Raw genomic sequence first — 14,586 nt, 5'->3', positions numbered from 1 at the left:
AATTCTGGCGAGTTTTTTGAGTTTTGGATCTTGGCGAATTTTGGCATACGGTTAATTAAAACTAACCAAAAAACGAATTTGTGTTTTAAGCGCGTTTCTCCCAATCGATTGTAACCAAAATTTGATACAAAATTACAATTGTAATCACAAAATCCCATATCAGATTTCATATATTTAAATCATTGCGTTTTTGAGTTATTGCGTTTACATGCTTCTGAAAGTGTAGACGAACAGACGGCCAATCCCTTGTTGGATTTGGCTGAAAATGTGGAGGTGTCCAGACTATGGATGCTAATTCTGTGTATAGAATATTATCTGCCTAGCTGTCTTCGTTTTGTTGTTATCGTATTAAATTATTTTCGAAATATGGACAGACAAATTTCCCCTGAATAGATTTTGCTCAAAATTTAAAAGAAATCTACGAATTTGATGTAAAGGCTGTATAGCAAATTTCATCCATCAAGCTCAAACTGTTTTAGATTAATCTTTGTCATAGACAAACAAACCGTTATTTTTTACATGTGTTTTTGAACTCAGGGTAGTCTAATAAGTTGAGTCGAATTTTTTGAAAATTTCAAAACTTTCTCTATACTTTGTACATGGGGGGGGGGATTTTTTTTTCTAAGTTCTGAAACGAGAATGTACGTTAAAGTCTCGAACTGGCTTATTTTTCAACTATGCAATACCTTCTTTTTGTATACTTTGCATACGACAGTTATGCAAAATTCTACTGCGCTCGTATATATAATCTTGCATCTAATTACTCATTACAGCTACGGAATTATAAAAAAATTAAACATTTCTTATATTTCTACTTATAATTAAAGCGGGTGCGAATTTTTGAATATTAAAGTTTTCTCGCTATGTTTCTTGAAAATACAAACGGAAAAAAAGAAAAAATGATTTTTACACTTTTTTAAAGTACAAAACATTACCTTTCCAATGACAATAATTTAGTTGTCGTACAATTTTTTCCAATTTTCAAAAAAAAAAAAAAAAAAAAAAAAAAAACCATTCATAATAATAATTTTTGTTTTATATAATATGCAAAACCTTTTTTTTTAAGTTTCGAAGTAATTACTAAATTAATTACATTTCAATAATTTAACAATGTTAATTTTATTTGTGACATGGTCGTTGCTCATCCATGTTGATATTTCCAACAATATAATTTGACGCTTAATTTAGTTTTAGTTATATTAAGTCTCGTTTAAAAGCAACACTAGGGCTATTTTGGGACGGACCTCGTCATTTTGAACCACGGTCAGATGACGAGGAGGATATCTGAACTGGCAACCCTCTCTCCAAGCTTCCACGCCACGCCAGCGGAAGGGATCGACGTGACCCGACGTCCGCACGGTAGGGCCCGCTCACACGACAGTTTTTCTGCGGAATCGGATCTCGAACTTGAAACCTACCGGTTCCAAAGCCGAGACCTTACCACCAGGTCATCGCGGTCCCATAATTTAATGCATAAATCGCTCTGGTATTTTTTTTTTTTTTTTTTTTGCAATACGCAAATTTTTTTGATTGAATCTGTAATACAATGTTGAATTATTCTGATATATTTTATAATCTAATCAATAAGCATCGATTCAAAACATGATTTTTGATTCGCTATATTTTTGTAATTTTCGATTTTACTGCTCAGATTTCAGACGAGAATACGAGCGTCAAGAGTCATAAGGCTCTGTGGCGATTCTCTGCTCTCAGTGGTAGAGGCTGTAGTCTTGTACCTCGGGATCCTAGGAGACCTTAAAATTTATACGACGTGCATTGCATTGCTATCTTGTCATCGAATTTATGACATCGCAGTCTTATTACAAATGTAATCTAACCCTCAAAGAAAAAATTTACTGTTTTTTTAAATGAATAAATAAAGAAAAACGGCCAACATAAATGTTTGTCGAATTAAGCTCTAATGCGACGTATGTGCATTATTTATTAACTACTTCGCCACCGGCGTCCTGGCATAGAGGTAGCACATCTTCCCCATAATTTGGATGCTCCGGGTTCAAGTCCCGGTTCTGGCACGGTTGTTCTTTACCCTGTGTCCTATCTGTGAGTTATGTGAAAGAGCCTCTCTGTAAAAAGGGATTGTGCAAGCGAGTGTGTCGGATGCTCAGGGGCCTTTACCCTCAGAAGCTACTGCACAAACTCGGCATAAATCGCTGACTTTGTCAGCGGTATTGTCTATGGCAAGTGCAACAACTACTTTACAACAGACAGGAGTTATGAATGACTTATAATGAGAAAAGTAGAGTCCATAATATTCTTTCTTTAAAACTAGTCAAAGGTGGCTAGTTTTATCAATTAAAAATTAGTGATATAGTTGTCGCAAATTTTTGATTTAAGCCTCCTTAATTCTTTCTTATTTGTATGCAAAATGATAAGTACTTATGTCATAACAAAGCCTACAGATCAATTGTTGTCGACTGGGTATGTTATATAAATGTCTTACGCAAAAAAGTAAAATGAACTCATTATTTTAAAAACAGACGTAATATTTTTAGATAAAAAACTATTATGCAAAATAATAATCTTTTAAATAAATTATGTTCCTAAAATTTTATTGTATGCATTATTTTTATTTAAAATATTACTATCAGAGGCGGTGTTATCAGGGTGCAATTCGCCTCTGTTGGCAACCGCTCCCCCCCCCCTTTCCACCGGCAAGAGATTGAGAGTTTGTCGGCAAAAGTGTTCACCACTTCAGGATGGTTGTGGAAAGCTGGGCATTAACGAATATGACAATTTAAAAACCATCTAAAAGTTAATATACTGTAAACAGTCGAAATATCCAAATAAGGTTTAAGTGGTTAGACTACATTTCGCAATAAGCCAATAGCAAGGCGATGGATAAAAAAGATGTCGCATTTTACCGATAATTTTTGACCAGCCCTATAAGAATGTGATGGATGGCGACGACGTTAAGTTCGTAGATTTTCAGACATCGGATTCAAATGTCGTTCTTTCAGCTTATAATTTGCATTAATTTTAGCAGTATAACCGACAAGGTAACAGTTGAATAAGATATCGCCTTTTGCCGATTATTTCTGGTCGGCCGCCTAAGAACTCAATATGATAGATCACAAAGCCGTTAGGTCCTCAGAAAAGTTCAATGTCTAAATTCTTTAAAAAAAAAGAAAAAGATAATAATACTTAATTTTCTTTAAATGCAGTAAGTGCTCACAATTTTGCGAACTAAACGGCTATTCTGAACTTGATCTACGAATATACTTAACTTCCTAATTAGATGGCATATTCTATTTGAAATATTTATTATTATTTTAATTCCTCAAATAATGTAAGGGTATTTGAAGTATTGAAGCGTTGATAAGTGACTTTTGCATTTTAACTTATTACTTTCGCTTAATTGCAGATTTAAGATGAAAAATTCAGTGATTAAATGCACGAGTCAGACTCGTTATTGTATGCACGGTAGTTAGTCGTCGTGTTTAACTTCTTAAAACTATAGGGCCGCAGCGGCCTGATGGTAAGATGTCGCTCCGGAACTGAAGAGTTTCAAGTTCGAGACCCGATTCCCCCGAAAAACCGCTTTGTAAATAGGTCTGATGCACGTTAAATCCGTCGGGGCCAAACGTCCTCTCGCTGGTGTGGAGTGGAAGTTTGGAGAGAGGGATGACAGCTCAGGTGCCATCCTCGTCATCTAACCACCGTTCAAAATTACAAGGTCCGTCTCAAAATAGCCCTAGTGTTGCTTTAAAGCGGGATGTTAATATAACCAGGGCCGGCCATCTGGGAGATGCGGCGAATGTGTGCACCGGGGCCCCAACAGGATTAAGAAATAAAATAATATCCGGAACGATAATAGCGGGAAGGAACGAAGAGTAGATGAAATTTAACTGGGAAATTCGATGGGTTTTGAAATAAAAGAAGTTTACAGATATATTGCAAGTATGCAACATATTATATGCATAAAGTATAGTCATTTACCTCACCTACTAAATTAAATTGTATATATTACTTTGATAATTCATACTTTAAAATGTTTAATATTGTTAGATCTAATCATGGCTATGCGACCCCATGTATTACTCTGGGTGTCAAGATTCGGTTTCAAAAAAGAAAATTAGCAAAAAAGAAGAAAAGCTATATTTCAAAAAGTTATGAGTAGATCTGTTTTCTTCTCAAGGAAATAATTCTGGCAATGAAAGTTCCGCTCAAACAACACAATCTTTCAGTGCATGTTTAGAAACTGTAAATCTTTGAAGAACCATATTTTGATATAAATATGATTGAATCAGAAAATAATGACGAAAATGACAATAACAAATATAATCAAGAGAGTATAAATGATCCTAGTTTATAGCAAAGCATTATGAATGATAAGTTTAAAATGTTTTATGTTAAAAACAGACCTGTCAACACAAAGGAGATTTTGATAAGAATGCTGAAGGTAAATCATTTTCCACCACTTACTATTTTTTTAATAAGTGCCGATTGGTGAAAAGCAATTTCGCAGCTGACTGATTTATTCAAAAACGCAAGATTCAGTATTTTGTTTTAGTTGAATATTATTTTCCAGAGGAAATGAAAATTCTACATGATTTATAGGTGTTTATAATAGCTGGAGAAAGCTATCAACTGTAATTCAAGATCATGAGCATTCTATGAGTCACTTAATTCATTTATTGCTTGAAAAGAATAACTGAAATGACTAAATTTATGTTCGACTATTGATAAAACAAATCAAGTTAATATAAATAAGAAAATGTAATGACTTATATTACTATTTCAAAGAATTGTAGATGTGATTATATTTTTAGAATGTAATAATCTTCCATTTCGAGGAAACAGAGAATAATAAGAACACCTAATAACGGATTTTTTTTTAGTTTATCGAATTGTTAAGTAAACACGATTCTGTTCTTATGGATCATATAAATAGAATTTAAAAAATACAAAAATTGGGTTGTGTATGATTTAGCACATACATCACAAAAACAAAGTATTCCTGCGTTAGGAAATGAAGTTCGTAACAAAATTAAAGATGATACAAAAATAGTCACGTATTACAGTATTCAAATGGATTCTACTTCTGATATTTCTCATATAAAACAAACCAGTCTTTATTAAGCATGTAAATTTTGAAGAGAAAAGATTATAGATGAGCCATTTATAGGATTTATTGATGTGACTGGAGAACTATTGATGTGACTGGTTTATTCATGTGACTAGCAAAAGCTAATGGAAATATTAAGTGAGCTTGATTTAGATATTATGGATTGTAGTGGATGGGCATACAACAACGATAACAACATGAAATATAAAGGAGTGCAATCTACAATAATTGCACTAAACCCTCGTGCAATTTATGTGCTTTGCCTATAAAACTCTTCTAATTTATTAATTTGTGATGCCGCTTCCAGCATTAAACATTGTAATTTGGGGGGGGGAAGGGATATTGTAACGTTCATATTGCTTATTTTCTGCATCTACAAAAAGATGGGAAATTCTACAAAGCATTTAAACATTACTCTTAAACCATTATGCGACACGCGTTGGGAAGCCAAAATAGACACGATTAAAGCAGTGTATATACAATTCGAACAAACTTGTAATGCCTTAGAAGAATTTAATGATGCAAATAATAATATAGCGGTATTCGAAGCTAAAAGTCTATTGGATTTAATACAAGCAATGACATTTATTTTATGCTTAATAGTATGGCTTAAAATATTGTCCAAAACTAGCACTATCAATAAACCATTTCAAGTAAAAACCATTGTTCTCGACTGCGCTTTTAATTTAGTCAATAAATTTAGAACTGAAATCCAAAATTTAACTCATTTTTAGATGAAACAAAAGCGATCGCACGTCATTTGAATCTTTCAGAACATTTTCTAGAAAAACGAATTCAAAAGAAAAATTATATTTCTAAACAGTGGAAGATGAAATTATAAAAAGGAAAAGGATTGAGGAATTTGGATGTTATTTTTAACTCTGTAACTGATACTGCTATCATACAGATAGAAGATAAATTTAAAAGTATTTCAAATGAGTCACTGATATTAGAACTTAAGGAAGACATGAATTTGAAAAATGTTCCCAAAACTTTGTAACGTTTTCTAATAACGATGTAGACGAAAATCTAATCAAATAATTGCTTTTCTAAGGGATTTGAATTTGAATGAAAGGAATGTAAATAATGCTCTACACATATTGCAGTATATATTAATTAATAATTATGATGATTTATTTTTAAGTGTATTAAAACTTTTCTTTAGATTTGCCAGTTACTATAATAAATGCTGAGCACTCTATCATCAAATTGAAATTAATAAAGAATTATCTTCAGTCAAGCAAGTGCGCATAACGCTTAAAGGCACTTGCTGTATTAAGTATCGAAAAAGAAATTGTAATTTTTCTGAAGTAATCAATAGCATCACGCATTAAATAAACATTCAGTATTGATTTGTAGTAATTTTTTGTATATTTTTCGACTTTGCAAAAAATGTAGGGCCCCAATTGGTTTCTTGCATTCGGTCTCCTTCAAAGAGAAGGCTGGCTCTGAATATAACTAAACTAATCTTAAAACTACATATAACATTATAAGCGTCGTAGATAGCTTCATACAACTATAGTTGAACCAGACAAAAAAAAAGGGTATAATTTGATACAAAAATTACACAAAATTCATAAACATCTCAAGTTTTCTATAAATAATTGAATAAGAAAGACATCACATCCTCGAAACCAATGGGTGCATCTAATTAGATTACGAAAAAATAACACTCGAGGAGAGCCGGAACCTCCTGTGGTGACAAATGTTAATCTGGATATTTGCAATGCATCTTTTCTCAAAATCTGTTAGATCGGAGGTTGAAATTTTGTATTTAAGCAATACATATTTTTCTCATAGTACTAAAACAAGCTTTTTAATTTTTTATATTTTTATTAGAAAAATGCCTAAAAAAATATGTTTTTTTAGTTTTTTGAAGAACGTTCATTATATAGTGTGAAGCATTTTGCAATTTATTAGTGGCATATTCATAAAGTTTGTACATTAATTTGCAGAAACTTTACATTTTGAGGAAAAACGTATCTTACACTTTGCACTCGGAAAACCAATTTGATGCATAATTATTTACCTAATACAAAGATTTGTTTATTGCTCTTTATACTACAACTGTTTCAAATTGAATTTCCCCGAAAAATTAATCTACATCTTCTTACCATTTTGTAAGTATTTTTGACAATCAAAATTAAAAAGCAAATAAAACTCCAAAATGATGTACCCTCTTAAATGGAGTCAGAGAGGAAATATCCGAGTGGAAAGGGTTAATGTAAAAATATATAGTGATCAGGCTATTTTAGCTTTATACGTTAAATTACCAACATTCTTTTAACCCTTTCCAGTAAGATTTAACAATGAAAAATTTTTGCATGAAATAACCATTTTTTTATTTATTTAAGAAAACTTACTTTATTTTATAATTCTTACAGATTGTTTATTAAAATTATATTACTGATATTTATATAAATGTAATTCGCAAGTTCATATTAAGCACTTCTTAAGAAAAAAACTCAAATGATTTTGGATTAGCACCTAGTTTTCGCGTTTACGCCAGATACTCCGGTATTATTTATTTATTTTTTTATTTCAGGCACATATCTATTTTCTTCCAAATTCTTTCTAATGATGATGTGTCAATGACTCCACAGCATTCACTAAAATCACTTATTAGTCGCTAAGCGCGTTTTCGTCTTCTAAGCGCGTTTGGTAATATTTCTCTATCATTAGTTTCATTATCAGTATCAGATAAATGTGTGCTTATCTCTTCCGTTTTTTTTATCCCCCCTATCACCTTGCTCTTCATAGTGTGCACTACTCTTAGTCATTACGATGTAATCGTAATGACTAAGAGTAGTTTCACATCATGTTTTTCCTTTACTAAGACCGATGTTTACATTAAATGTTTATAAGAATGAAATCCACTGACTAATAACAATTTGGCCGTACACTGTGCTAAGACAATCTAACAGTAAACAATATTGTATAGTGATCAATGATATCAACATGAATAATAAAAATGCTACCGGATTCTGTGCACTAGAAATTCTGAACCAAATTTATTATTATATTCAACAGTAGCTTTAGTTGCATGACAAGTATAGCTCGCAATTGTGCTATATGGCACGAAAAGCATAATGACGAGCTATACTCGTCATTTTACCAGAAGGGGTTATATTACCTCTCCCTTTCAATTTTTCTCTCTCTTAATTTCATCTGTTGTTTAAAAATTAGAGTAATTATTAATTTCAATAGTGTTTCTTCATCGAGTAGTCCCTGTTCGTGGGTAATCAAATAAAAGGGACCTGATCTGTCTTTTTTCCATTTATTATACATAAAGCAGCTACTGACGAAGACATCTAAAGCACATTAACATAACATCACAAAAGCACGCGCACACACAGCAACAGGAAACACATCCGTTACATCTCTCATTAGGCATTACAAAATTCTGAATCATAAAGTAATAAAAAAGAAGCGTATCAAAGTTCAACAGAAACTGCGCATGCGCCGGTTTCCTGATGACTACAGCTGGAATAGGGGAAAGGCGTCTCTAAGGCGGAACAGTCCCATTGCATTTTCTTCTGTCTCTCTCTCTCTCTTTTTATACATTGACTTTTTTGGGAAATAATGACGTGGCATTATTTGTACTGAAAAAAGCAGCGCTATTTGAGTTAAGGTATTCTTTAAAATACTTTTTTTTTGTCATTTGCAGTTTTTGTTGTTTGCATGCAAGCAAACTCTTCAGCAACTGTATGTTTCATGAACTCCTAAAAACTGGTTTCATGTATTCTGCAATAGCAATTCATTTTTATAAAGATATATGTACGGAAGTCATTCCGCCTTTTAAACAACCAAAATATGTATTTGATGAACATCAAATTTTTTTCTCTACTTCAATGAGGAATTTATAGGTTTTTTATTGGCACTTCTATTTAATGTAAAGATTAAAATAAAGAATTTTCATGAAGATAAAAAAAATAGATAAAAATTTGAAGTAAAAAAAACACCACCTCAAATGCTCATGTTTTGAAAACTTAGATATTCCAACATCACTTAACGGCCTGGTAATAAAATGCTTGGATCTTAAACACATGTTCTTTCAACTAATGATAATAACACGTCTAGCGAAAGAAAAAAAATACGTGGGTTGAAAATTGAGATGTATTGCAAATACTTGGCAGAGTATATGTTGAAACAGAAAACAAATCTCTATCTGAATAATCAAGTATGTGGATAGATAACAGTGTAGCTGGTCGTCTCTGCCAAATAATGTTTTTTTCTGTAGATTTTAATAAGAGTCACGCAGCAACAAATGAGTTTTTATACTCTATTTAAGCTTTAAAGTAAATGTCAAAATTATTTTTATAAAACTTGCGTTTGAAATAATTGTTAAATGCTGTGTTTATTTTAAACATTTAAAATAAATTTTTGCTAATGAAAGTAATATCAATAACTGATTAAAATAAAAAGCATTTTGATCATAATTGGGTTGTATTTCTTTTTTTTTTAATTTCAGTGATTTGATAGAAATAGTTCTGATAATTCAGGAGTTTTACTCGATCAAATGTATAGTATTTTAAGAATTAAAAACTTCTATATCTATTTTGAGTGGAAACAAATGCATGGAAATTAATTGAATTCTTTTAAAATACTCATAGCTCAATATTTTCAGTTTATAGTTTCGTTTTATGTATTTTGTCATGTCCCATTCTTTTGCTAAAAGGACTCTGTGGAAAATTATCTAAAAAGTATTGATTAAGTAAATTTTCGATGTATTTTGAATTTGTAGTCATGAACATTCATTCTTACAGCCTTGCATATTTTTAGAGTTACATTTTTTAAAACTATTCGCATTCTAAATAAAATATTCAAATTTTACTTTAAACTGATATTTTTAACTTAACTTTCAAACAATAATTCTAGAAAAAAATGAAATAATCCTGAAGCCTATCAAGTAATTGTGGTCACAACCACTTGCTTCCCGAAATAATCATCAAAATATGTTTTCTCTCACATAAAAATATATGATACTGATTCACTATACATGAGCAAATTTATAGTACGTCTCCATTTTTTTTTAAAATTGCAAGGCATGATTAAACTGTTTCCATTCAAACAAAAACCACATATTAAAGGAAATTTTAAAAAATTCTCACAGCTATTTGACAGTTGCTTTTCCACAATAATGATTACAATAACACAAAATGAATTTGAAGATTTGAAAAGTGAAAACAATGAAGTGCCAATTGCAAATCAATAATACTTCTTTCTCATGAGTTGGTTCCTATTTTACTTAACGTTACTGCTGGTACAACAGCGATAATTTTATGAGTATTTCGGTTTTCAACTGGGAAACTTCAAACATTCTCCAGATTGAAAAATCTTAGTGTTTACTACGCTTTGACAAGGATCATTTTTTAAAAGATTTTTTTTGGTACTTATTACGTTTGCCATTTCCATTTGTCAATCCAACCACCAACAATAATACATTCATGCACAAAATTGTCAATAGTGTCCAATTTTGTGCGGATACTGATGAGAACCTCTTCTCTTGAAATGCAACTGAAGCTATACATTTATGAGAAATATCGCCAATCTTTATCTGTGCATCCTTTAATCGACGAAGTCAAATATATTCTGCTAAAAGTAGAAGCCATGATTGTGAAATTTTTTGCAACGCAACTCCTTTCAACTACATTTTAAATAAATAATTCGACTTTTCGTTCGTGTCATTTTTAACCCTTTGCACTCGGAAAAGTAATTCGATAAATAATCATTCATCTAATACAAGGACTTGTTTATTATGTTATCTATAAATGTTGCAAGTTGAATTTTCAATAAAAATTAATCTTCTTACCCTTCTGTAAGTATTTTTAACAATGAAATTTAAAATAATAAATAAAATGTCAAAATGACTCACCATCTTAATGGTGCCCGAGATAAAACATCTAATAAAAAATGGTTAAATAAATGGCGAATGGGTTTCTTCCATTAACACTTTCCTATACAAAATATATTCTTTATATCGCACTCAATCATTATTTTTAATTTTTTAGGAGGGTTAATTGCGAATTGCCTTTATTTCTAATTTAAATTTAATAAAATATATTGTAGCAAATTGCAAGAAATAAAAAAGTTTTTCCGGACAATCATTTGCCAATAAATGCAGTTTAAAGTTATTGGAGTGCTAATGCTACTCTTGATGCTATATTCCTAAAATTTTGAAAAATTCTTTTAAAAAATCTGGTGTTAAATTAATAATACATAAGGAAGGAAAAGTCAAATGATTTAATTGAATTATTTTTTAAAAATAAAAAAAAAAAATTCAAACAATAACAGAATGGAGTCCAAAAAAAGTTACATCATTTGATGACAGAAAATAAATTTCTATCAACATTTTATTTTTTTACATTCAATGAATTATAACCATATCTAGTTATTTTAAACAAATAATAATAGAATGACAGACAGATTATTTGAGGTGAATGAAGGTTCCTTCTTCTTATAAACCTTTATGCTTGTTCTAGGTGGGAATCCTTCCAGCAAAATCAAAAGAAAAACATTTACTGCGAATGCACCCTATAAACGAAAGAATAAAATTAGTGGTTTCTGTCTCAAGTGGAGAAACTTCTTGTAAAATCAGTCTCATGATGTATTTGGATATTACAGAACGAATCGCAACGAGGTGACTCCTAATATAAATTTGACAGAACAAAATAAATCTAAAAGCAGATTCTTTATTCCAAAAGAACATTTTAGATATCAAAATTTCAAGTGATGAATGAGCTAGAAATCATTTGGTATCGCATTTTTTTTTTCCCAATTTTAAAATGTGATGTTAAACGAGAACGATATAGAATTTTTTTTCAGCCGAGAATTTTCACTCAAAAAAAAAAAATTACACGATTTTATTCTAAATAAAATTTTTGCAATGGGCGATTTTACCGATTGTGCAAACAGTTTAATAATTATTTACTTTAAAGTGTCTAATCATTTTCAAGAATAATGTTGCTATTGTTAAAATTATTAATAAAGAAAATAATGTACCTGCTATGCCAAACTACAACTCGCCTCCGATTCAAATTCTTCCGCCACTTTAATCCATTAACGACATCCATAGCAGTGATAGTTTTCCTGTTAGCAAGCTCAGTAAAAATCGCAGCATCTTCGATACTATTTCTAATGAAAGCCATGACTAAAGATTGACTTTCTTCTAGAACTTGAATAGAGACTTTTTTAATTCCAACACGTCTGGATATGCATCTGAGTGAAGCTTTGCTAATAATATTATTCTTCGTACCACGATGAACTTTATGACAATTAGGACAACCTTTGGCAGTTTCTTTTCCAGGCTCTTTATATCCTTTGCCACAATGAGATTTACGATGGTTTTTGGCATCTTGTTTTCTCAAATCTTTGCTTCTTTCACCACGCTTACATAAGACTTTACGATCCCTTTTCACATTGCCTTTTCCACTTGCTTTTCTTCCTTTACCACGATCAGACATGACTTAAAGAGAGCGGGGAAAAAAAATCACGCTGAAGCTTCACGTAGACTAAGATAAAAAGTACAATGACTTTCACAACTTCACTGCACAGAAGATATCTCTTTCTCTGTGCTTCACTGTTAACGGACGCTAGTCGCCTAGACACAATACTAAGGTACTGGCTTCAAATAATGAAACGTGATTGGTTGGCAGGGTTTGAAGGAGTGTCTGCATCATTAATTTTACCGCGCTGAAATACTTCACTTTCTTTTCGAAATGCATCTTTAAATTTACATAAAACTATAAAAACAGCTTTTTAGCTTGAAAAAAAATATTTTCTAGTAAACAACATTTACAAAAAATGGCACTTAGAGTAAATATCAAAATTTCACTTGCTTCTTTTTCTTTCTCCTATAAGAAGTCCAGAGAAAGTATTGAAATCGTCAAAAAATTCGAATCTTGTGATTTTGACAAATTTTGAACTTCTAGATTTCCTTTTTAAAAAGCACGTTTTTTCGCATTATATCTGTTTGTCTTTCTGAAAGTCGGTCATCGGTCTATCTGTCTCATAAGGGGACATTGCTTTGGGGATGGGATTTTGTACGTTGGTAGTGTACATTTACGATATTCCTTTATTAAAATTTTAAAGCGCAATAAACTGCCAATTCCGAGAAAATGACCCTCACACTTTGAGCATAGCTTATAATACACTACCAATTTGCATTTTTAGCTGACCGTCTTGACAGGACATTTGGTAATGCTTCAACTTTTCAACCGCAAGACCAGTTTTTTTTATTTTTTTTTACATCCTTTCAAAAATATTTCAAATTAACATTTTACAGATTCTTTTAATTAATATGCTTTTCTTTTTTTAACCCTTAAAAACCTGATTTTTCAAATTAAATTAAAAAAAAATCTATGCTTTCATTGCAGCAGCCAGATAAAAGGAAAAATAATTTTAAAAAATCTCAGTACATATATTATATATTTATTTTTGAAAAAAAGCAAGTATTAATTTTGATATTTAGTCATTAGGGCCATAAATATGTCACAATATATGTACATGTTAATCCTTCTAATTCTAGAATTATAATTTAATTTAATTATTTTAAAGGCAATAAATATAAATTTATATGATTATTAAAAAATACATAAAAATTACTTAAATTTAATTAATAATTTATAAACATTTCAATTAAATATTTTACTAATTTTGATATTACTTATTTTAATTTAATACATTATTAATTTTCAATTTAATTAATATATTAATAATAATAATTGAATAATTATATAATATAATAATTTTTACGCAAAATTATGTTCATTTGCATAGAAATTGCATTTTAATTATAATTAAATTTTTAAGTACTAAAATATTTATATATGTAAAAGATTATAAATAATTTAAATAATTATTGTGATCTTAAAATGTCCAAAAATTTTACATATTCTGATTTTAATAAAGTCAAAGTCTTTGTTCTAACTTAATATTGAAAATTAAAGAGAGCAGATGATAATTTATTACATCATCAAGCGTTCCCTATATTAAAATCGAGAAGAAATAGAGAGCAGGTGTTTATTGAATGCATAAGCAGATGGTTCAAAAATTTTAATAACGTGATACGGTATGCTTGGCACACTGCCCAATTTTCTGACGAAGGACAAATATCTTTGAATATAAATAATATAAATGAAACTTATTTAATGTTGCTTTTGGGAGCAGTTATTGATTATCAGTTTTGCAAGATGTTTTGTTTCCGATGACTCAACAACATATATCATTTTGGTTCTTTTATATAAATGAAAATAATTAATTTCTAGAAATATTAAGTAAAACTTTTATGATGTCAGTAATTAAAATGAATATTATCACAATTTAAATTATATTAGTAACTATTTTTCTGATTAAAAATTATAATTACAGTATTTGTTGAATGGATATTTATTTTTGATTGAAAAAAGAGTAAAATATTAATTGGAAACTATCTGTAAGTTTTCGACTTAATACTTTTTATAATTTAAAAAAACGCATCTCTATTTATAATTATTTTCTTT

General features: G+C 30.2%; 1 protein-coding gene across 1 annotated transcript; it reads right to left on the bottom strand.

The window, feature by feature from the left end:
- Positions 1-11,426: 11,426 nt before the first annotated feature.
- LOC129972607 (histone H4-like) lies at positions 11,427-12,744 on the bottom strand. Its single transcript, XM_056086804.1, has 2 exons — positions 12,089-12,744; positions 11,427-11,620 (listed from the first exon to the last, which is right to left on the bottom strand). The coding sequence occupies exons 1-2, from the start codon at positions 12,547-12,549 to the stop codon at positions 11,605-11,607; spliced, it is 477 nt and encodes a 158-aa protein (XP_055942779.1). The 5' UTR covers positions 12,550-12,744; the 3' UTR covers positions 11,427-11,604.
- Positions 12,745-14,586: the final 1,842 nt, after the last annotated feature.

Source organism: Argiope bruennichi, chromosome 6, assembly GCF_947563725.1.
Source record: "Argiope bruennichi chromosome 6, qqArgBrue1.1, whole genome shotgun sequence".
Taxonomy (NCBI): Eukaryota; Metazoa; Arthropoda; class Arachnida; order Araneae; family Araneidae; genus Argiope; species Argiope bruennichi.
Note: the sequence above shows the minus strand (reverse complement) of the source record. Positions and strands in the feature narration are given on the sequence as shown.